Below are 26,220 nucleotides of genomic sequence, written 5' to 3' on the forward strand. Positions count from 1 at the left end.
TACAGTCACACTTACCATTTTGGCTTTGAACCAGGGAGACCAAGGGTGGAAGGATATAATCAATAACCTAAAAGAAAGCACGTGAAAGACTTGGTTCAACTCTCTATAAACACAAAACTGATACCAACCACCACTAATCAAAGGAGAATAAAAACATCAACAGCTAAATTCATCCTGGATTTAAATTTCCTATGACATTTACTAAATCACCAAGCTCATTTAACTCTGAAAAAGTCTTCAGTCAAGATGACTCTTACAAAAATCAAAATAGTAATTTCTGAAAACTTCAGGGTTTATAAATGTAACTTTAGTATATAACACAAAATCTGGTTGGCATATGTTGGCATTAAACCAAATTAGTATGTATAAGCTAGTGATAATTACTTAAGTTTAAGCTAACCAACAATCAAAATGTTGGAGGGGAAGAGACACATAATCCCCATGTTTCATCAAATACATCAAAGAACTATGACAAGTTAATCTTGGTTATTTTTAGAAATAGACTCACAAGGTGTCAATCTACTATACAAACCACCCCTCTGACATCCCACTTGTACCAGAGCACATAAAATAGTTTAAAATTTAACCCAAAATAACATTTTTACTTCCAAAATACAAATGCAAAAAGGAAAAATCACTACTACAATCTAACTTTGAAGCCCACTGTTTCATCTGATGAACTATCTTGGTGACAATAAACACCTATTGGTATAGCTATACTGATAAAGGTCAGGAAAACCCAGTGATATCTTGCTGTCCAAACAGTGAAACAATGCCTGGCACAGGTAAGGAACTCCAGACATGGTTGGTGGCCTGTTCCATCTTCATTTCACATAATAAGCTTTAAAGAGATGGTTTAGAAAAGGCCCTCATTAAGAATATGTGAGTATACCAAATACAGTAGAACCTTTATAAGTTGACCACCCAAGGGACTGTAAGAAACTAGTCAAGATAAGGAACTAGGCCTATTGTTCTGATACATATATGTGGTGCATGTCCCATCTATGAAAATTTGGACAACTTAAGGAGGTGGTCAACTACGGAGGTTGTACTATCAAAGAGTTTTCCTGGGGCCACTTTTTATATCACTGCTATAACTCTAATCATACTAATTTACCCTTTAATATAAAGTATAAAAAAAGTTTGAAAGCTATAAAAGTATTCATTTGTGCCAGGAACACCAATTTCTTTAAAACAAAACCTAACTTGCTTTTGTATCCTAGTTATTAGCTGAGGTTAACCCAAACTTGAGTTTAAAATATAACCTTTCATGTCTTTTTCAAGATGTCTAGAAATTCGCAGAGGCTTATTTACTTCCCCATGCTAACACAGTGCTTCTATCTCACTTATTCTCTTATCTTACTCACTTTTTACCTTCTCCTGCTATTTGCTTCTGAGAGACTTAATATACAAAGAGTCAGTGGCCAGACTAAGTAACACATTAGAACTCTGACCCGCAGCTTCTGAAGGACTCAGCAGGGAAGGCAAACGGCAACCCCAGCAGCCATCAACCCAGAATGGTGAGAATTTGGTCAACAACTGACAGCTGCACTATTTTTTTTATGCCCTCCTTCACTTCCAACTTAAGGCCAACCAGAGAGAAAGCAAAATATGCTCCCCTAACCAATCACATAGGATGTCCTACCTCTTGTTAGCCCACCTCTAGATCCCCCTGCCAATAGCCTCCACCAGGGCACACCTGAAGGCTTCCCTTTGTTGCATTACAAAGCTCTGCCATCCTTACCTGAGTCTCTGTCAAATGTAAGTGGTAGTTGCTAACTCCCTTGCTATTGCAAGCTCTGAATAAACGGCCTCTATTTGTTCTCATTTGGGTGGTCTTTGTTGATTCCTACCCACTAGTGTGGTCAAAGAACATAGTTCCTTTTCAAGGAGTACATTTAAAAGTCTCACAAGTTCTTAAGACATATACCAGACTTTACTGAGGGTTTGCAGTGATGGAGATTTTATAATTATCTGCAATCACTTATAACTTCAACTTTTCTCACTGACCTTCCTGCACAAACTCTGGGCTCTTGCCCCACTGCCTGACTTTTTGACTTCTGGGCATCCACCGCTTTCTTTGCTTCCTTCCCTATTTTCCTACCCACCACCTCCACAACATGTGTGCATTTCCTATTCAGACAAATTTTAGCTTCTCTGCTACCACCATCTCCCTTCTCCATCTAGGTTTCTAGCCTATGCCCCAATCCCTACCTACTAGAGAAATGGAAGCTCAACACAGACCAATTTATAGGCTGATGGTTATAAAAAAAGGCCAGGCAGATATTTCAAGGTAAAAGCTTTTCTGTCTTCCATCAGACCACATTGCCAGAAAGGGGCCCCTACATGCAAAAGGGAGTTTCTTCCCCACACAACCCAAGCCCACACCTCCTCCCAGACTTGGGGGGATTCTCTATTCCAAATATGCTTTTAAACAGTATTTTTTTATTTTCTTCCTTTAACATCCATTGATTTTTATCTAAAATTGTGGCTAAGTTCCCTTAAGCCCTGAGAAATTTCAAACTCAGTATCAGACCAACATAAAGAATAACTTAACACTATAATTACTGCTTAATCGTGCTGCAGGCTGTTTCTTGATATAAAAATAATAATTGGGAAATGCAGTCTGACTCATGAAACTCAATCTGCATTTTGAGCAGTCAAATTAAAATTGTATGCCTTAATGACTACCTAAAACAAAATAGCAACAATGCAGTAAATAACCTCCCCCCAAAAAGATCAAAACCCTAAAAACTCTACCAAATTGCTTCTGAGTCACAGTGAGGAAACCAGGACAACAAAATCTGACATAGTACATGACAGAGAACAAGTTCCAAACCCTCAAATTGGCATGGGTTTGCTCATTGGTACTAGGTCACCTAGTACCAATTAAAAGAAGAGACTGAATCTTCTGAGACAACAGACAGTGAGTACCTTTTGGCTGAGGTGGAGTTAATGATTTGCTCAGTAATGTTCTGCCCTTACAGAATCTTCCACAGAATGTATAAACATATGCACCAATAAATCATTACAATCCTCATCAAGCTCCTCTGTACCAGTGAAATCTCTATCATAAAATTCCATCATTCATTACTGTAGTGTAGGGATAATAACCCTTACATGGAGTAATCCAAAAAAATTTAATATTTAAGGCTAGTGATATTGATTTCTTAAAGACATTCAGCTGTGGAGTACATAGCCAGAAAAAACAACAACAACAACAAAAAGGCGGCGCCTGTGGCTCAGAGAGTAGGGCGCCGGCCCCATATACCAAGGTGGCAGGTTCAAACCCAGCCCCACAGAACTACAACAAAAAAATAGCCGGGCGTTGTGGCGGGCACCTGTAGTCCCAGCTGCTCGGGAGGCTGAGGTAAGAGAATAGCGTAAGCCCAAGAGCTGGAGGTTGCTGTGAGCCGCGTGAGGCCACGGCACTCTACCGAGGGCGTTAAAGTCAGACTCTGTCTCTACAAAAAAAAACAGAGGGCGGTGCCTGTGGCTCAGTGGGTAAGGTGTCGTCCCCATATACTGAGGGTGGCGGGTTGGAACCCGGCTCCGGCGAACTGCAACCAAAAAATAGCCAGGCGTTGTGGTGGGCGCCTGTAGTCCCCCTAGTTGGGAGGCTGAGGCAAGAGAATCGCCTAAGCCCAGGAACTGACGGTTGCTGTGAGCTGTGTGAGGCCACGGCACTCTACAAAGGGCGATAAAGTGAGACTCTGTCTCTACAAAAAAAAAAAAAAAACCAGAGACCTAGTGAACTCTTTTTGAAAATGAAAATTCCAAAGTCTGGTGATTTTTTATTTCCTTGCTCAAAAACTAAGATACCCCTTTTAAAAAAGCGGGTGGGGGGAGAGGATGTTCATGCACATTAAAGTTCCCAAGTTAGAAACATCCAACTTACATACAACTCGCACTTACAGAGGCTATTACAGTAAGTTCTCAAGTTACAAACATCCAACTGATACATGACTCACACTTATGAATGGAGATAATAAATAAATGTAACTGTTCCAATTTACATACAAATTCAACTTAAGAACAAACCTATAGAACCTACCTCATTTGTAACTCAGGGACTGCCTGTAGTCACTGCTTATGATCCTAAATGGCATGTCCCAAATAAAATAAATGCCTGTCACCTAGGGACCCTAAAGACACCTCTGGGACATTTAAGCTACACACTAACAAATGCATCGGAAATATAAAATAATATCTGCATTGTTAAGCCTTATGTCAGTTGTTCTTAAAGCTTTTGCTGCCCAAGATAATGATTTAATTCAATGTTTTCCATTTTAAAAAAAAATGTTGAAGATGAGATATTTGAAATTTAGCACCTTTAAGCTATAAATCACCATGTAACTATATTCGCATTTTCTTCTGTTCACCAAAAAAAAATAAAAATAAAAAAAAAATGCAACAATCTTATAACCTATGGAAAACTTCATTTCTAAAACAATCAATCATTATGAAAGTATGGTTTATACCGTTATTTTTGTAGATGGGTGTTTTTACGTTTGAGTGATGAAACAAATCATTTGAAAACTAAAATTCACTTTCTAAGCACTCAACTAAAATTTATTCTAATATTTGATATTTAATCATCATCGCCTCCAGTTCAGTAGACCTCAAATCTGGTTCATAATTAACAAAAATATTCCAACTGTCAGTCCTCTTTTCTTAGAGTAGGTTATGTCAGCCATCACATGCCTAGGTCATGACATTAACTTCCTCCACTGACAGAATGGCTCCTTCCGAATAACTAAGAAAACATTGTTTAATTCTCCTTTACAATATTAAATAGCTAACAACATGTTAACGAAGGAATTCAGCAGGACCGGCAAACCGAAACCAACAGATTCTCACCAAAGATTATAGGGGAAGGAATTTTATTAGCCAGCAAGAACCCAGCAGGCCATAAGCCTTAAAGCACGGAGCCCCCTGAGTGGTTCTCACAAAGCTCTTTTATACTATTCTAGTAAGATACATGCAGAGTTACCGATACCAATGCAAGGTCATGGAAAAATTTTAGTTAGCAGGCAAAAAAAAAAAGTCATAAAAAGTTAATGATTATATTTCTCAAGAAACCAGAGTGATATTATTTGTAACACAGTCCCTTTCAAGGTGATTCCTATTTAGTGTATCTCTTAAAGTTCTTTCTTATCTTTGGAGGCTGAGTTCTTTTGCAGCTGTCAGCTGCATTCTCAGGACCACCAGGGAGTATAAGATTTATTTTTCCTTCCTCACAAGATCACATTAGACTGGCAAAAATTCAAATAGGAGATAATACACCTTTGACAAAACTGCGGAGAAACAGGCACTCTCACATGCTGCTGGTAGGAAAGTAAAAGCCTATGCAAGAGATGCTGCTGGCATATGACAAAAGTGCACACCTTTTGATTCCACAATCACCCTTCTACTGATTAAACCATAAATCCCAATTTAACCTGAAAATACACCTCCAACAATAGGAAATAGCATATGAACAATATTAGATGCTTAGTCTAACTGAAGATCATTCATTTTTCTCTGTTATAGAATATTCCATGGTACAACTATACTATAATTTATTTACCATAAACTGCACATGGGCATCTGGATAGCTTCCAGTTTGGAGCTATGATCATTCTTGTATGCATATTTTGGTGAATATATGTTCACATTTCTACTGAATATACATTAAGAAGTAAAACTGCTGAGTCATAATATATACATTTTTCAGCTCCAGTAGCAACAGCCAGTTTTGAAAAGTATTTGTACCAATTCGCATACCCACTAGTAGATTCTAAGTTCCATTTGCTTTACATTCCCATTAACACTTACTATTAACTCCAAACAATTGGTTTAATTGAAACTAAATTATTCAGGATTTTTTAGCTTTAAGCCTTTAATTTAAAAATGTGTAATGAGAAGATGCTTTATAAAGGCTTGGCTTATTTTCTAAAGATAAAGAAACAAATATATTTTAAGTTATGTACAATACTGCCAGAATTCTGTAAAAAGTCACTTTTATTTTTTCCTTTGCTTTTAATAAGATTTTTTGAAACACCATGAGTAGAAACCAATTCTCTGAGCAAACCAAATCATTGTGGCTTTCTGATTACTCTGTGAGTCAAACCAATGACTTCCAACTCTGAGGGACTCAATGGTCTTAAAAACTCTGGGAAAGGGTGGCAACTATGGTTCAAAGGAGTAGGGGAAGGGCCCCATATGCCAGACGTAGTCAAAAACTGCAAAAAAAAAAAAAAAAAACTGTAGGAAAAACCTCAGTTAAGTACTTGTACTTCATAAGAATTAAATGCACTTAGCCACTTCAATGTTGGTCAGGAGCCTTGAATTTAGAGTGTGCTAACATTTCAAACAATTTTTGTCTCCTTGGGTATTGGATAATCATCTTCACGTATTCAAGTCATGTTCAAGAAGTAGTAATTAGAAAATTTCCCATGAGTTATAGCATTAAAAGTACTTTTTATGAAGCTGATAGGTTATAATGATACCTTTTCTAGAATGACAGAGGATATAGTTTCAATAATTAGCATGCTTGCATTTCCTGATTAGAAAATAAACTAATTAAAAAAAGGAAAATAAACTAATTAAATTTCTTTTCAAATGCAATATAGATATTTATAAACAATGGATCTTAACAAATCACCTTTGAGATTATTGTTCATTAGGCAAAAGAATCAATAGCAACATCTCAGCAAGAAATCTTTTACTTGAAGACTTAGAATTTATTGCTCTGAAAATAACTATGACAAACAGAATTTCTAGTTAGTGGATATGGTTACTTTCAGTAACTCTATTACTGAAAACAATGAAAAATGACAGATAAAATATAAAAACTCCAAACCACAAAAATACTGAAAAAACAGTAGAGGAATTTTCAGACCAATTTCTGAATGAACACCTTAAGTAGAGAGGTGAGGAGAACATTAACTAGTGTACAGGACTGACCGTGCCCAGGAAGCATTTACCACCAACATAAACATCAGAGGTCCAGTGGGGCTTCTGGGTCCACGTCCTCCTAGCATCTGGGGTTTTGTGAGTCTCCTAACACTGAGCAGGGCAAAAGCAAGAGGATGGAATACACTCTCAGAGCAAGGAAATCCAGGTCTAGTCCACATACACTCCTACTCCTGAAAACTAGAAGGCTGCCCTGGGAAGTCATGGTCTCAGATCTACATGCTGAGTTATCTGCACACTGAGTACAAACGACTTTGCTCTGAAGTAGTATCCCGACTGGCAGAGCCTCTAGAAGCAGAAGCAAATGCTAGATTTCAGGGAATGCTTACAAAAGGGTTTCCAGAATAATCATCAGCAATGGGTAAACAATAATCAAGCCTCCAAGAAAACAAGATAATTTGGGCACAAACACGATATAAGACATCGCAGACAAAAGGCAACTGTCACACAGTCTTCTAATATTGGAATTACCACACATCCTATAGAACTGTACTTTAGAAATGCAAATTTGTAAATCACAAACTAAAAAATATCTACAGGGAACAGGAAACTATAAAAAGCAATATAGATCTGGGAAATAAAAAACAGAAGCAGAATTTCTAGTGATGACAGATTTTTAAAATTGAGAAATAACCAAAATTAAAAATTCAGTAGCTCTATTTGGCAGAATGGATAGAAGACAGAAACAGAACAAATTAAATCATTCAGAATATTCTACAGAAGAATTTCAAATATACAGAGAGACAGTGAGTACTACAGACAATAAAATTTAATTCCCACGTGATCTGAATTGCAAAAGAAGATAGACTGGAGGAGAAAGAAAAGCAGAAATAATGGCAGGGAATTTCCCAGGCTAATAAAAAAAAAAAAAAAGAGAGAGAACACTTCTACACTGCTGGTGGGAACGTAAATTAATACATTCCTTTTGGAAAGATGTTTGGAGAGCACTTAGAGATCTAGAAATAGACCTGCCATTCAATCCTATAATTCCTCTACTAGGTATATACTCAGAAGACCAAAAATCACATTATAACAAAGATATTTGTACCAGAATGTTTATTGCAGCCCAATTCATACTTGCTAAGTCATGGAAAAAGCCCAAGTGCCATCGACCCACAAATGGATTAATAAATTGTGGTATATGTACACCATGGAATATTATGCAGCTTTAAAGAAAGATGGAGATTTACCTCTTTCATGTTTACATGGATGGAGCTGGAACATATTCTTCTTAGTAAAGTATCTCAAGAATGGAAGAAAAAGTATCCAATGTACTCAGCTCTAATGAAACTAATTTATGCCTTTCATATGAAAGCTATAACCCAGTTAAAACCTAAGAATATGGGGAAGGGGAAGAGAAAGGGGAGGGAGGGGAGAAGATGTGTGGAGGAAGGGGAGGGAGGGGGGAGGATGCGTGGAGGGAGGGTGATTGGTGGGATTACACCTGCGGTGCATCTTACAAGGGTACATGTGAAACTTAGTAAACGTAGAATATAAATGTCTTAACACAATAACTAAGAAAATGCCAGGAAGGCTATGTTAACCAGTGTGATGAAAATGTGTCAAACAGTCTATAAAACCAGTGTATGGTGCCCCATGATCGCATTAATGTACACAGCTATGATTTAATAAAATAAAAAAGACAACAGATTCAATAGGCACATAGAATTCTAAAAATAATAAGTAAAACATAAATTCATATTTAGTTACAACATAGTGAATTGACAGAAAACCAAGGACACCACACTCAAGAAAACATTTTAGGAGGACACAAAGGACAAAAAGAGAGGCTCCCTTCAGAGGAAAAACCAAAGGCCAAAAAGTTATCCTCTTGCTAGCAACAATTCAGAACAAAATAAGACATACACAATGCTAAATAATACTAGCAAAAATAACCACCAACCTAGAAGTTAATGCTCGGCAAAAATATCCCTCAAGAAATACTGACCTTACCAGACAGTTTGCCACCAGTACACTCAAGCTAAAGGAAACGGTGAAAGACCTACTGCAGCAGGAAACAAGAGAAGACAGAGGGAAGGCTGGACAACTAAGAAGGAACGAAGAACAAAGTAGTGAATATGCGAACAAATGTAAATGGGCGTTAACTGTATTAAAGTACTAGTGAGAAGATTTGGTGGAAGTCTAAAAAAAGAGAAATGAAACAAGGCAGATTAAAAATGCCAGACAGTGATAACATACACATACCTCCCACGAGGGACTGAGTGGAAGTAAGTAGGCTATGCTCTGTATATTACATAAGGAAAAGGAAGTTTCTAAGGTTAACTTTTAATAAGTTAATATGCATGATGTAAATTTGGGAGTAAGCAGTACAAGGACAGAGAGTGTGTAAATACTAACCTTACACAGGGAAAGAAGAAAAGAAAACATTAATCAATAGCACAAGAGAGTAGACAAAAAATGTCTGCATGACAAAAGTGGAAAGAAATGGTCCAAATAGACCAATACTTACAGTGCATAAAGAGTGCATGCTCCAGATGCCAGTCAAAAGTGGACCATTAAAGTATTTTAAAATGCCATATGATATTTTCATGACATAGAATGAAAATAAAAAACAGACAAGCAGATCTAAAATATAGATCTATATAGAGATCTAAAATATAAAGATAGGTGTTAGAAGGAAAAGAATGAAAAAATATATACAGGTAAATATTAACCAAAAAATAGCCTGTATGATTATATTAAGGTGAGACAAAACAGAGAGTAAAGTAAAGCAAAAAGCAGTGCTAGAGATAAGGAAGGTCACCTCACAATGATAAAAGGCTTATTTCATAGGAAGACATAATTTGAAATTTGTATGTGCTTAGTAACATAGCCTCAAAATGTATAATACAAAAACTGTCAGAACCACAAGAAGAAATAACAGTAATATGGGATTTATACATATACCATAATGCATAAAACAAGCAAGCCAAAGTTAGTAAGGATAGGAAAGATTTGGACAAGAAGACTAATAAATGTACCTGATGGACATACATTGAATACCATACCCAACATCTGCAAAATACATAGTCTTCTCAAATATAGAGAACATTATCACAGAAAAATTTCATAAAGAGCTGAAAAGCAAGTCTTAATAAATTTCAACATATTGAAATCAGAGTATAGTCTCCAACTTCAAAGTAATTACTCTAGCAATCAATTATATAAAAATGATTTTTAAAAATAATTTTAAAAATTATATAGCCATACAAAATTTAAATGCATATATATTAAATAACCCATGAGTCAAGGAAAAACAGAAAATATTTTAACTGAAGGATACAAATTCTATATAGCAGAACTTGTAGGATGCTGTTAAAGCAGTAGAGAGAAATGTGTTAAATTCATATAAAAACGTACAGAAAATTAAAACCTAAATATTTATCTCAACAAGTTACAAAAAGAATACAAAATAGACTCAAAGAAAGGAGAAAAGAAATAAGCATTACTAGAACACAAATAGATGAAATAGAAAAGAAACATCATAGAGGGAATCAGCAAAACTGAACAATGGCTCTTCAATAAAGTTAATAAAACTCACAAACCTGGCTAGACTGCTTAAGAAAAAAGGAACAATAATATCAAAAAATGTAAGGCAACATCATCAGATTATGCAGACATTCACTACAAAAGATGGCAAGAAAGTATTATGATCTTCTTTATGCCAATAAATTTTAAAAACTAGAAAAAAAACAAAATCACAGAAAACAAAACTAATAGCTGAATTAGGAAGAAATAGAAAACTAAAAAGGCAACCCTTGCCTCCTGGAAAAAAATATCCAGGCCTAGATAGCTTCACAGGAAGCTATCACATCTACCCATATGCAAAGAAGAAATAATTCCAACTCTTCACAGGATAGAAAAAGAGGGAACACACTCCTCAACTTATTTTATGAGGCTTGCAAAACCTGACAAAAGCAATTATCTTCAGGGGATTAGTATCCAGAGAACATAAAGAATTCCATAAGAAAAAGCCAACTAAAGAGAATACTTGAACAAAACATTCTACAAAAGATCACGGGTACATCCAAATGGTCAACACACATGTGGAAAGTCACTCAGCCTCATTAATGGTCTTGAAAAAACAACTTAAAAGTATGGTTAAATATCACTATGCGCACATCCATTAGAAAGTCTGAAATAACAAGTTAGGAAGGATGGCAAACATCAGGTACTGCTCTGTGAACATAAACTTGTACATTTCCCCTCTATGGAAAACATCACAGCATTTTCTAGATAAACTGGGTTTACACAGATCCCATAACCTAGACTATTTTCTTAAGTCATATATACTAAAAATAATCCATGTTTATGTACACCAAAATACATTGTGTGCAATATGCACAAAAAATCACTTATAAATACCAAAAACTAAGAATAATCTAAGATCTACCAAGAGTATAGAAGGGTATTATGACTATTCATTTACACATATTTACATTCTGTGCAATATGCACAGAAGTATCACTTATAAATACCAAAAACTAATGATCTAATATCTACCAAGAGTATATAAGGGTATTTTGACTATTCATTTACACATATTCATACAATGGGATACTGTACATTGATGAAAAATCAAACATGGATGACTCACAAATACTAGACAAAAAAAGTAAGTTACACACAAATACATCCTATCCTGATACAAGGGCTCAAAAAAGGCAAACCAATCTCTATTGTTTAGGAATGCATACATATTCCTATAATGAAATCCATGGGAATGATTACTACGAAAGTTCAAACAGCAATTTTATCTGTGGGTAAATTGCTGAGTGGTGATTTCTTGAGTACTTGCTTTATGACTATCTGTTAAACTATATATACTTAGAAACACTTTTTCATATGCAAGTGTGAGTTATTATAAATTAGTTTCACAGTAGTACTGAGTACATTGGATACTTTTTTTTCCCATTCCTGAGATACTTTACTAAGAAGAATATTTTCCAGCTCCATCCATGTAAACATAAAGGAGGTAAAGTCTTCTTTTTTTTTACTGCTACACAGAATTCCATGGTATACATATACCACAATTTATTAATCCATTCATGGGTCGATGGGCACTTGGGCTTCTTCCATGACTTGGCAATTATGAATTGAGCTGCAATGAACAATCTGGTGCAAATATCTTTATTGCCAAATGATTTTTGGTCATTTGGATATACACCTAGAAAAGGAATTACAGGATCAAAACGGCAGGTCTACATTTAGATCCCTGAGTGTTCTCCAAACTTCCTTCCAAAAGGAACATACTAGCTTGCATTCCCAACAGCAGTGCAGAAATGTTCCCTTTTCTCCACATCCATGCCAACATCTGTTGTTTTGGGATTTTGTGATGTGGGCTACTCTTACTAGAGTTAGAAGGGATCTCAGAGTAGTTTTGGTTTGCATTTCTCTGATGAAGGAGGGAAGAGGAGGGCGAGGGATGGTGAGAGGGAGGGAGGGATAGTAGGAGGACCACAACTATGGAGCACATTGCAAGTACAAGTTGGTTCTATCATGTGTAGAACACAAATATCCTAATGCTATAATTGGGTAAATGAGATGAAAGCTATGCTGATTAGTATGATGTAAGCACTCCAATTTGTACAAATAATCAACACACTGAAATGGGCATAAATGTATTTATGATATATGTACAAAAGACTTAATAAAAAAATTAAAAAAGAATATAAAGAATAAACCACTATGTTCATGATTGGATGGAATAATAATACTGAAAGATAAACGCCCTTTTTATTTTCGAAGAAAATTATGGATCTCTCATTTTATAAAAATTTCTCCCAATTAAATACAGAAATTCAACAATAAATTTTTGAGGATTTCAAAAAAAAAAAGAAACACTTTTGTGTAATTTACTTTCCAGTAAAATATATAAAACAAGAACAAAAAAAGACCATAAAGAATTAGTAGAAATTTCCTTCTCTCAAAAAATAATCATCCCCTATCTCAGGACATGTGTCGTTAGAGCTCTGAGCTGCCATGTAAGAAGCTAGGGCACCCTGAAGTCACCCGGGTAGAGGACCACTTAGAGGTGGAGAGAAATGCCCCAGAACCCTTCAGATGATTCCAGCCCTAGGTATCACCTGACCTGAACCACATGAAAGACATTGCCTCTCAATGAATCCCCAACAATAAAAAAAATAAAAAATAAAAAAAAGACATTGCCTCAGTGAAAACTGACTTGGTAAACTCAATCAACCCCTAGAACCATGAAAGAGAATACAAAAATGATTGCAGTCGTTGCAGAAATAATTCCTATCTGAAAAATTATATTTATAATTATTTATGGGACAGGAATGGGGCCACTCAGGAATCAATAGTCAACAGAGTAAAATCCAAATTCATGACCATGGCCAAGAGCTCCCTATGATATGCTACTCCTCCCAGCCCCATCTGTCTACCTTTATCTTCTCAAAAGCTGCTCCCCTAGGACCACCACATCACCAGCCCCTTTAAGAGTCCTTGAGCAACCTCAGTACTTACTGTTTTTGCACTTGCTATGCCCTCTGCCTGGAAAGCTCTTTCCCCAGATATGTCAGGTATCTGCCCAAGCATCTCACTCCTGAAGAGGTAACAATGTTCTACAAACATCACCAGCACTCACTCACCCATTCATACCCCGAGGTTTTCTTCATAGCCATGACTACCACGTGATATATATTTATGTGAATTTTTGTTACTGTCTACCTCCCTACTTGAATTGCAGGCTCTATGGGGGCAGGTACTTTGTTTTGCTCACTTCTTTCTTTCACCTGTACCTACAGTAATACTTAGTATGATAAGGCAAGGCAATCAATATGAATGACTGCTTAAAGATAACTTAATAAAACTGACTTGTTAGTTTAAATGTTAAATCAGGAACAAAAATATTTTAAGGAAAAGCCACTGAAGTTGATATCTTCCATCTTTCTCATGACTCCTTCTTGGGAGCTAAAACAAGAAAAAGAAAGCTGGGGAGTCAAGATCAGAATTCTGATATTTCCAGATTATCTTTTAGTAACTTTAATTATAGGTAGTGAAATGCATCTAAACAAGCCTTAAGATTTCAGACATATAAACACTTGATACTTGGAATCCCCAACACTTTAGTCCCAGCATCATTAAAGCAAATGCAATCTCATTAAAATGAAAACCATTTCTGACCTGGGCTTGTTCACCCCTCCTTAGGCAACCTGGCGGCCCCCCGCTCCCGGGAGGTCACCATATGGATACCGAACTTAGTGCAAACACCCAACTGGCATAGCGCACTACAACCCAGAACTCCTGGACTCAAGTGATCCTCCTGTCTCAGCCTCCCGAGTAGCTGGGACTACAGGTGCACATCATTTATGACTTTCACATGAAAGCTATAACCCAGTTACGAATAAGGGGGGAGGGGAGGGGAGATAGGCGGAGAGAGGGTGATTGGTGGGATTACACCTGCCGTGCATCTTACAAGGGTACATGTGAAACTTAGTAAATGTAGAATATAAATGTCTTAACACAATAACTAAGAAAATGCCAGGAAGGCTATGTTAACCAGTGTGATGAAAATGTGTCAAACGGTCTATAAAACCAGTGTATGGTGCCCCATGATCGCATTAATGTACACAGCTATGATTTAATAATAAAAAATAAATAAATAAAACCAAAAAAGTCAAGAAAAAATTAAAGAAAATAAAAGAATACAATTTTAAGAAAAAATTTTAAAGTAAATGAAAACTAGAAAAGAAGGGTCTCTATAAATGGTTTGTGAAAAAACATGAATGTAAGAACACTTATATGAATTGCCTACTTTTTTGAAGACTGGGTAGCTGGTAGTAATAACATCATAACTTTTAGGGAGTTGCACAGCTTTCTCAATACTATTCCACAAAAATGTTAAATATATTAACAAGCAACTAAAGCTAATTCCAAAATAGTCATTTGCACCTTATTTTAACAGTAATTCCTAATTAAGAAAACAAGATAGATACATACCTTTTTGGCATTCTAAACTACATTTTATAAATTAAAAATTTTTAATATACATGCAATAAAAACCCAGTTCAAAACTAAGCAAATTCCAAGATGTCGCAAGCCAAGGAGGACACCATTTAAGCAAAGGACACAATATAAGACAGGGAGCTGAGAGAGAATGTGTGTGTACACGTACGTATGTGGGAGGGTGCAAGGTAGAGGAGAGCAAGGTGAGGAAACAATTTACAGAACTTAGTTCTATGATAGGATCTATGTGAACATGAAGACGTCAAAAATTGACTTTCTTTACTTCATAATTTCTTTTTTAATACAATTTCTATATTCAATACTTTTATTCATCACCATTATAGGCAGCCTCCGATGCCCAATTCATTATCTAAAAGCAGTCACTACTGTTTGGGTCAAATGCTAAATGAGACAGGAAGCAGAACAAAAGGCAGAAGCTGAGGCACACAGGTTCTTAGCCACAAATCACTGGCACTCAGGGCAGGGCTGGGGCAGGAGATGGGAAAGGCACTGGGTGGTGAAACTTCATACTGCTCCTTGCACCAGGATCTTAGTTCTTATCCTTCCTGGCTCCTCTGCTGAGGGCCTTTCTGCCGAAGGCAGCTCATCTAAACATTCAAAGCACAGGTTCTCAAATGGGGGCAGTTTTGCCACCCAAAGGATATATTTCCATGTATACAGACAGTTGTCCCAAACGAAGAGAGATGGAGCAGGTGCTATAAGCATCTAGTGGGTAGAAGCCAAGGATGCTGGTAAACATCGCACAATGCACAGCATAGTCACCCACAACAAAGAATTGTTCATCCCAAAATGTCCCTAAGTCCCAAGGTTGAAATATACTGCTCTAAGGGTTTGTACTATTGTCTACAACAAATAATGAGGCCAGAAGTAAGAAGTATGCTGGGGAAAGGTTTGGACCAGAAGAAAAAGAGGAGAAAAAAGAAAAATCCCAAGGAAGTCAACACAGGGAAGGGATTTCCTATGTTCATCCAGCCAGGGATGGGGCAGCTTTTCTAAATGGTATTTCATCTGAGGAACACATATGCATATGAGCCAAGCATATGTAAAATAGGTATACAGAATCACCAAGTAAATAAAACAGAGCTGTATACAGAATCACCAAGTAAATAAGAGAGAGCTTTTCCCAAAAGATGCCAGAACTGACCGTAGAGCGATAGTCTTTCAATAAAATAGGATACTGTATTATTGCTTCAAAAGCTGACAACGTGATCTTGATAAATTCTTCTGATGCCGTTAGTCCTAGAAATACAGTTAATTATTATAGGTGTTTGTTTACATGTTCTAAATCACAATATTAAAGTACCTCAAATAAAGAAAGAAACTCACCAATGGCTCCATCTATGTTAGTTTCTCCTGAGTCTACCGATTTGATATGGCTCTGAAAAGGGAAAATTTTTAATAAATGGAGGTTTCAAACTTACTCTGAAATAAAATAGTGTTTTGCCCAAAACCGTATCCATTATTCTTAATGAAATAACTTACAAATGGCATTAAATACACTACATATATCATATATACTAAAATTACAGTTTTAAAATATGTCGTTAAATACTGCACATGAATTATAAACTATAATCATTTTTAAACATACAAATCACTAGCAGTGATAGAATTAGAATAAATTCCATAGTAATATAAGCACATGCGAAAGTGAGAATAATACAATTGACATATAACCATTACCAATAACATGCCAACACTTACTTCTCTCACTACAGTGGAACTTAGTGACAATGGGACCTAGTCAGGAGAAATAGTTGTCTCAAAGGAAGGTCAAGTCTTAGTTATCCTGAGTACAAACTGCATCAAGACATGGCGCTTTGGTTCTAAACTGCATCAAGACATGGCGCTTTGGTTCTCATGGCCTGACTTCAAATCTCTCCACCGTTTTTACTTCCTCCTAAATATCTCCTGCCCCCATCTTGGTGCTCCTGAGCACCAGGTTTCTGCTTCCTTTGCAGGAAGACATCCAAAGCTGCTTGAGAGTCAGGCCTGAACAACTCAGCTGTGAGCTCTTTGAGGACTCAGCTCCCAGGATAAATGGCCTTCCCTGTCATGGTAGCTGGACACTTCAGACGCACAACTGCTCATGAACATAGTTTCAATGAAACAATCACTGCCATAGCTATATTAGGCAGAGTATCCATTTGCAGAGACATACAACAGAATTCTTGCCCTAAGGTGCATAAAATAATACATATTACACAGGATGGACATAAAGATCATGTGCAGTTTAAAGTTACAACTATTTTAAATTGCACAGAAACTCTACGTCCACCCTGTATTATTTTATATATAACAAATGGAAAGTAATATATAAGATGACACTAAAACTAAAAATCATTAAGTGTAAGCAATTGCCCAGTTTTTTACTGTTCTCCTAAGATTTTTCTTAATATATTTGATCAATATGAAAGAATATATGTAACATATGCAAATATATATATATATTTTGTGTTATAAAGAACAAAGAAAATTCTTAAATCCATAAGTCAAGAGCTAAGACATTCCCAATTGCTTACATAAATTCCTCCATTCTATCTACATGCTTCGCCCCCAGAGACAACCACTATCACAAATTTATTATTTCTTTGGTTTTTGTTAATAGTTTTAAAACATATACATATGTTCTCAAATATTGTATATTTTTGAGCCTTGCTGAAATCATATCAAACTATTTACAATTCATACAAATATGACAGTGTGGAGCCATTAAAGTGTTTAGAAAACTTAAGACCTCAAACTATAAAACAACTAGAAAAAGCCACAGGGGAAAAACTCTATGACAGCAGTCTGGGCAATGATTTTTTGGGGTATGAATCCTAAAGTGCTGGCAACCAAAGCAAAAATGGACAAATGGGATTACGTAAAACTAAAAAGCTTCTACACAGCCAAGGAATCAATCAACAGAGTGAACAGATAACATACACAATGGATGAAAATATCTGCAAACCAAACATCTGATAAGGGGTTAACAGCTAAAATATATAAGGAACTCAACTCAATAGTAAGAAAGTAGATAACTTGGTTATAAAATTGGTCAAAGAATCCGAATGGACATGATTCAAAAGAACATTAACACTCAAAAATATTTTTTTAAAAATGTTCAATCTGCACTTCTCTAACAATAAGGGATGATGAACTTTTTTTATTGAGATAAAATTTAATATATCATAACATACACCTTTTTAAAATATTAAATTCAAAAAACTTAACAAACTTACATGGTCACAAAACCACTACAACCAAGATGGAGAATATTTCCATTGTCTACGACAGTGGTTCTCAACCTGTAGGTCAAGACCCCTTTGTAACAATGACAAATGAATATATAGGAAGGTTAGTCCCCTAAACCCCTACTCTGAGCCCTAGACAACAAGTAATCTGATTTCTGTTACTATAGTTTTGCCATTTCTAGAATGTCAAGTATCTGTAAGTAGAAACATAGATTATGTACATTTTTTATTCTGACTTCTTTCGCTTAGTACGTATTTTGTTGCTGTATCAGTAGATCATTATTTTTACTGCTATGTAGTATTCTATTGCACATATATACCATAATTAGTTTATCCAGTCACCATTTCATGGATACTTGGGTTGTTTCAGGTTTGGATAATTACTAATAAAAGTGCTCTAAACATTTGCATGAAGATTTCTTCTTGGGAAAACATCTTCATTTCTCTCGAATAAATCAACCAGGAGGGGAAATGCTGAATTATACACAATAATCCATTTTCTTATTCTTCTAGACTTTTAATGGAATATCTTTACATCTGAACAGGGTTATTTATATCAAAAGCTCCCAAAGTTTATTAATAAATAAAAGGGCTACATTTCTGGTTTTTTTCAAATGAGGAAAAAGTTCTGATTGCTTTCCTAAATACATGTTTTACTATTTAGTAAACTGGTGAGAGGTGAATTATTTTTGTGAACAATATTGAATGAACCCAACATTATGCATATCCCTGATTCTTGCAGAATTCAGGACCAGCCTCTCCTGATCCTCTTAGCAGAAATGCTAACTTTTCTTTTCTATTCCTATTCCAGAGCTCTCTTATCATGATTAACACAGTTTAGTAGTCACATGCTCAAATTAAATTCATTAGCTTTTTATTGCAAACTCATGAGTTGTTTGGTCATGGTGTTTTACTTTTTTATTTTATTTTTTATTTATACTTATTTTTCACTGTTAAATCATAGCTGTGTACCATACTGCAAATAAGGGGTACAAAGTGCTCGTTTCATATACAATCTGAAATATTCTCATGAAAATGTTCAACATAGCCTTCATGGCATTTTCTTAGTAGTTGTATGTAGACATTTGTATTCTGCATTTAGTAAGTTTTGCCAGTACTCATTCTAAGATGCACCACCCCATGATCATATCAATGTACACAGCTATGATTTAATAAAAAATAAAAATTAAAACTGAGATGCACCGTAGGAGTGGCCCCACCCATTACACTCCCTTCACCCTAACCTCCCCCCTCCCTTCCCCTTCCTTGGCCCTTTCCCCATAGTCTTTTACTATACTTGGGCTATAGACTTCACATGAACGCTATAAATTAGCTTCATAGTAGGGCTGAGTACATTAGATACTTTTTCTTCCATTCCTGAGATGCTTTGCTAAGAAGAATATGTTCCAGCTCCATCCACGTAAACATGAAAGAAGTAAAGTCTCCATCTTTCTTTACGGCTACATAATATTCCATGGTACAAATGTACCACAATTGGCTAGTCCATTCATGGGTCAATGGGCACTTGGGCTTCTTCCATGACTCAGCAATACTGAATTGGGCTACAATAAACATTCTGGTACAGATGTTTTTCTTATATTGTGATTTTTGGTCTTCTGGGTATATACCTAGGAAAAGGAATTATAGGATCGAATAGCAGGTCTATTTTTACATCTCTAAGTATTCTCCAAACATCCTTCCAAAAGGAACGTATTAGTGTGCATTCCCACCAGCAGTGCAGAAGTGTGCCCTTTTTGCCACATCCACGCCAACATCTCTGGTTTCAGGATTTTGTTATGTGGGCTACTCTTACTGGGGTTAGGTGATATCTCAAAGTAGTTTTGATTTGCATTTCTCTGATAATTAAGGATGATGAGCTTTTTTTCATGTGTCTGTAGATCGTGTGTCTGTCTTCTTCAGAGAAGTTTCTCTTCAAATCCATTGCCACCCTGAGATGGGGTCAGTGTTCTTTTCTGGCTAATACGTTTGAGTTCTCTGTGGATTCTGGTTATTAGACCTTTATCGGAGGTATAACCTGCAAATGTTTTCTCCCATTCTGAGGGCTGTCTGCTTGCTTTACTTACTGTGTTCTTGGCTGTGCAGCTTTTTAGTTTGAGCAGGTCCCAGTAGTGTATTTTTGATACTGCTTCAATTGCCTAGGGAGTCCTCCTCATAAAATATTCACGCAGGCTGATTCCTTCAAGAGTTTTCCCTGCACTTTCTTCAAGTATTTTTATACGTTCATGTCTTAAGTTTGAATCTTTTATCCAGTGAGAGTCTATCTTAGTTAATGGTGAAAGGTGTGGGTCCAGTTTCAATCTTCTACAGATTGCCAGCCAGTTCACCCAGCACCATTTGTTATATAGGGAATCTTTTCCCCACTGAATGTTTTTAATTGGCTTGTCAAAGATCAAATAACGGTAAGTAGCTGGATTCATCTCTTGGTTCTCTATTCTGTTCCAGACATCTACTTCTCTGCTTTTGTGCCAGTACCAAGCTGTTTTGATCGCTACGGATTTATAGTACAGTCTCAGGTCTGGTAGCGTGATTCCTCCTGCTGTGTCTTTATTGCTGAGTAATGTTTTGGCTATTCGTTGTTTTTTCTGATTCCATAGAAAATGAAGTATTATTTTTTCCAAGATCTTTAAAATATGACAATGGAGCTATAATAGGAATTGCATTAAAATTATATATTGCTTTGGGTAGTATAGACATTTTAACAATGTTGATTCTTCCCAGCCATGAGCATGGTATGTTTTTCCATCTGTTAACATCTTCAGCTATTTCTATTCTTAAAGTTTCATAGTTCTCTTTGTAGAGATCTTTTACATCCTTTGTTAGGTATACTCCCAAATATTTCATCTTCTTTGGCACTACTGTGAATGGAATAGAGACCTTGATTGTTTTTTCGGCTTGGTTATTGTTGGTATATATAAAGGCTACAGATTTATGGGTGTTAATTTTATAGCCTGAGACATTGCTGTATTCCTTGATCACTTCTAAAAGTTTTATAGTAGAATCCCTAGTGTTCTCCAGATATACGATCAGATCATCTGCGAAGAGTGAAAGTTTGATCTCTTCTGACTCTATGTGGATACCCTTGATCACCTTTTCTTCCCTAATTGCAATGGCTAAAACTTCCATTACAATGTTAAAGAGCAATGGAGACAATGGGCAACCTTGCCTGGTTCCTGATCTGAGTGGAAATGATTTCAATTTAACTCCATTCCATATGATATTGGCTGTGGGTTTGCTGTAGATGGCCTCTATTAGTTTAAGAAATGTCCCTTCTATACCAATTTTCTTAAGTGTTCTGATCACGAAGGGATGCTGGATATTATCAAAAGCTTTTTCTGTGTCAATTGAGAGAATCATATGGTCTTTACTTTTTAGTTTATGGGCTGAATTACATTTATAGATTTATGTACATTGAACCAGACTTGATAGCCTGGGATAAATCCCACTTGGTCATGGTGTATAATTTTTTTGATGTGTTGTTGGATGTGTTTGTCTGTTTGTTAGGATCTTATTGAGTATTTTTGAACCAATATTCATTAGTGATATTGGTCTATAATTTTCTTTTCTTGTTGGGTCTTTCCTGGTTGGGGATCAAGGTGATGTTTGCTTCCTAGAATGTGTTGGGTAATATTCCTTCTTTTTCTATCTTTTGGAAGAGGTTTAGTAATATAGGTACTACTTCTTCTTTAAAGGTTTGGTAGAATTCTGACGTAAAGCCATATGGTCCTGGGCTTTTCTTTGTAGGGAGATTTTGTATAGTTGATGCTATTTCAGAACTTGACATAGGCCTGTTCAACATTTCCACTTCATTCTGGCTAAGTCTTGGTAGGTGGCATACTTCCAGGTATTGGTCGATTTCTTTCAGATTTTCATATTTCTGAGAGCAGAGTTTCTTATAGTATTCATTAAGGATTTTTTGAATTTCTTAGGGTTCTGTTGTTATTTCATCATTATCATTTCTAATTAATGACATTAGAGATTTTACTCTTTTTTCCGGTTGGCCAAAGGTTTATCTATTTTATTGATCTTTTCAAAAAACCAACTTTTGGATTTATTGATCTGTTGTATAATTCTTTTGTTTTTAATTTCATTTAATTCTGTTCTGATTTTTGGTTATTTCTCATCTTCTGCTGGGTTTGGGGTTGGAATGTTCTTCCTTCTCCAGTTGCTTGAGATGTCCCATTAAGTTATTAACTTCCTCTCTTTCTGTTTTCTTGAGGAAGGCTTGCAGTGCTATAAATTTCCCTCTTAGGAAAACCTTTCCAGTATCCCAGAGGTTCTGACAATTCATGTCTTCACTGTTGTTTTGTTCCAAAAATTTGGTTATTTCCTTCTTAATCTCATCTATAACCCATCTATCCTTCAGCATAAGGTTATTTAGCTTCCATGTTTTTTTATGGGTATGCAGGTTCCTGTTGTTATTGAGTTCAACTTTTATTCCATGATGGTCTGAGAAGATGCAAAGGATAATTTCTGTTTTTTTTAAATTTGCTGAGGTCAGATTTGTTGTCTAGGATGTGGTTAATTTTGCAGTATGTTCCATGGGCTGATGAGAAGAATGTGTATTCAGTTTTGATGGGATGAAATATTCTGTAGATGTTCGTTAAGTCTAGATGTTGAATGGTTGAGTTTAAATCTAAAATTTCTTTGCTTAGCTTCTTTTTGGAGGATCTATCCAGCACTGCTAAACGGTTGTTAAAATCTCCCACTACTATGAAACTGGAAGAAATCAAGTTGCTCATGTCTATTAGAGTTTCTCTTATAAATTGAGGTGCGTTCTGGTTGGGTGCATAAATATTCGTAATTGAAATCTCATCATATTGAGTCTTACCTTTAACAAATATGACGTGTCCATCCTTAGCCTTCCTTATTTTGGTTGGTTTAAAGCCTATTGTGTCTGCAAATAAGATTGCAATACCTGCTTTCTTCTGCTTTCCATTTGCCTGGAGTATATATGACCATCCCTTCACTTTGAGTCTATATTTGTCTTTTAATGTAAGATGCGATTCTTGTATGCAGCAGAGATCTGGCTTGAGTTTTTGTATATAGTCAGTCAACCTGTGCCTCTTGAGAGGACAATTTAAACCATTCACATTAATTGAGAATATTGATAAGCCTTTCGAGAGTCTAGTGGACATTTTTAATCCTTTTGCGACTGTGGAAGTTGGAATTTGATCAAAATTTTCTGTGTGTGTTTACTTTTGTGGTGGAGGATTACGCTGGTCTTTATGGAGGATAGGTCTGAGAATATCCTGGAGAGCTAGTTTAGTTATGGCAAATTTCTTCAACATGTGAATGTCATTGAAGTATTTAATTTCTCCGTCATAAATGAAACTCAGTTTAGCTGGGTACAGGATCCTGAGTTGAAAGTTATTTTGTTTTAGGAGATTAAAAGTCAATGACCATCCTCTTCTAGCTTGAAAGGTTTCAGCAGAGAGATCTGCAGTTATTCTAATATTCTTACCCTTGTAAGTGATGGTTTTCTTTCATCTGGCTGCTTTCAGAATTTTCTCCTTCATATTAACTTTAGCAAAATTGACTATGATGTGTCTGGGGGATGTCTTATTTGGGTTGAGTCATGCTGGAGTTCTGAAACTGCTATCTGAATTTCAGAATCTCTTGGCATGTCTGGAAAGTTCTCCTTCATAATCTCATGGAGAAGAGACTCTGTGCCTTGTGAAGCCACTTTGTTGCTTTTGGGGATCCCTATAAGACGAATATTAGTTTTCTTCAAATTATCCCAGAGCTTTCTGAGAGAGTGATTTGGTTTTGCCCTTCATTTCTCTTCCTCTTTGAGAGTTTGGGAGCGTTCGAAAGCTTTGTCTTCAATGTCAGAAATCCTTTCTTCTGCTTGCTCCATTCTGTTACTGAGGGATTCTACTGTGTTTCTCAGATCTTTGAGGGCTGTAACTTCTTGTCTCAATGTGTCAAAGTCTTTGGTCATTTGGTCTTTGAATCCATTGAATTCTTAATATCTCTTTTGGGTTACTGCTTGGAATTCTAATTCGATCTTATTTGCTATCCAGATTCTGAATTCCATTACTGACATCTCAGCTATTTGTCTGTGCATGGGATCTTGTGCTGTGTCTGCCCCATTGATCCTTCTGGGAGTTGATCTACTCTGATTATTCATATTGCCAGAGTTTTTCCATTGATTTCGCCTCATGATTGTTTTTCACCCATTGCCTCTGTCCGTCCTCAGAGTTGGAGAGGTGTCTCTCCAAGATTAGACCCTGTCACTCTATTGTTGTTGGATCTTTGTAGGGAGCGACTCTGTGTAGTTTCTCTGTGGCTGCCCCAGCCAGGGAGTGCTGGTGGTGGAAGCAGCTCTGGAGTGTGACACACCCAGATCCAGCAACAGGGTGAGGGTTGACGCACACAGTTCTGGGAGTGCCTGGTGCCCAGTTACTTTGGCACAGACAGCCCAAGGCTCCAGCAGTCTCTGGCCAGGAGAAGGGCTCCACACAGAGGCAGGGAGGGCTCCGGAGGGCACGCGGCTACCAGAGTCCCTGGCCTGACAAGCAGGCCGGTGTGGAGGAAGGGAGGGTACAGGAGGGAGGACGCAGGGTTGCGCAGCTCCCACAGTTCTTGGTCAGGGTGTGCAGAGGCCCGGTGCGCGCAGGTCGCAGCGCAGCTCTTACCGAGGTCCCAGCAGGCACTGATCACAGTCGCGGTGCAGCATCATGGTCGCGACGCAGCTCTTAAACTGTTATCTTCCTCTTTGTATGATTTCATTTGTGTTGCCGAAGGCCTTGATCCTACTTCTTGCTGATCTCGTATTACTTCATCAGCCTGTCAAACCAAGTCAGCTGTTTTTGCTTCCAATTCTGCATTTAAATGTTTATATTCTTCCTCCTTGGCAAGGAGGTCGGTTTGAGGGGTAGCGGGTTTATGAACGCATGGCGGGAGCCTGATGAACATATTTTCATATGACTGCTGGCCATTCGTCTGTCATCTTTAGAGAAGATTCTATTCATCTCTCTTCCCCAGTGATGTATGGGATTGTTGGTTTCTTTCTTGTGAATTAATTGAAGGAAGTGCAAATTAAAAGTACAATGAGCTATCACTTCACACTTGTTAGAATGGCTACTACCAAAAAGCAAAGAAAACATGTGCTAACAAGGATTTGGAGAAAAGGGAACTCTTGCACATTGCTGGTAGGAATGTAAATTAATACAGGCATTATGGAAAATGGTTCAAGTATTCCTTTAAAAAATTAAGAACAGAACTACCATGTGATGTAGCAATCCTACTATCAGGTATATATCCAAAAGAAACAGTAATAAAATCAGTATGTGGAAGAGGTATGTCATATTTATTGCAGCACTATTCACAATAGCTAAAATATGGAATCACCTAATTGACCATCAACAGATGAATGGATAAGGAACAAGTGATAGATATATACAATGGAAAACTATTCAGCCTTAAAAAAGAAGAAAATCTTGTAGTTTGTGGCGTGAGTAAATGAACCTGGAGGATACTATGGTAGGTAAAATATGCCCGGCACAGAAAGACAAATGTTACATGAAGCTAAAACAAATTGAACTCAGAAGTAGAGAGAATAGTGGTTACCAAGGACATTTAATGTACAACATGGTGAATACAGTTAATAACAACGTGCTGCATTCTTGAAAATTGCTAAGAGAATAGATTATGTGGTGTTCTCACCACAAAAAAATATGAAGAGTATGTCAGGGATGCTAATTAGCTCAATTTAGCTATTTGACATGATACATATTGCAATGTTGTACTCCATAAATATATACATTCACATTTTTTTAAATATAGGAAAATATTTAACACACAATGTAAATTTTAAAAAGGTAGAACATAAATCCATGTAGATACAGAATGGTTTCAACCACATGTATCTGCATATGTTGCATGTGTGTTACAGATACATAATTTTTTTCTACAATACAAGCGTGTATCTGATAGCAAACATAAGGAAACAACAATGTGAACAATGGTTATCTCCTAGTGTGGAGTTACACATAATTTTATTTTCTTCAAAATT

The 26,220-nt window shown here is 36.5% G+C and overlaps 1 protein-coding gene across 4 annotated transcripts in view; it reads right to left on the reverse strand.

Moving 5' to 3' along the window:
* The window catches only part of ULK4 (unc-51 like kinase 4), a 663,197-nt gene that overhangs the window by 405,212 nt on the left and 231,765 nt on the right, over nucleotides 1-26,220 (reverse strand). For all 4 annotated transcript variants that reach the window (XM_053600787.1, XM_053600785.1, XM_053600786.1 and 1 more), the window contains 3 exons: nucleotides 16,273-16,324; nucleotides 16,091-16,185; nucleotides 16-67 (listed from right to left, as the gene is read on the reverse strand). In XM_053600787.1, coding sequence (XP_053456762.1) covers nucleotides 16-67; nucleotides 16,091-16,185; nucleotides 16,273-16,324 — 199 coding nt within the window. The remainder of the gene's footprint in view (nucleotides 1-15; nucleotides 68-16,090; nucleotides 16,186-16,272; nucleotides 16,325-26,220) is intronic.

The sequence above is a fragment of the Nycticebus coucang genome, chromosome 8, assembly GCF_027406575.1.
Source record: "Nycticebus coucang isolate mNycCou1 chromosome 8, mNycCou1.pri, whole genome shotgun sequence".
In the NCBI taxonomy this organism is placed as follows: Eukaryota; Metazoa; Chordata; class Mammalia; order Primates; family Lorisidae; genus Nycticebus; species Nycticebus coucang.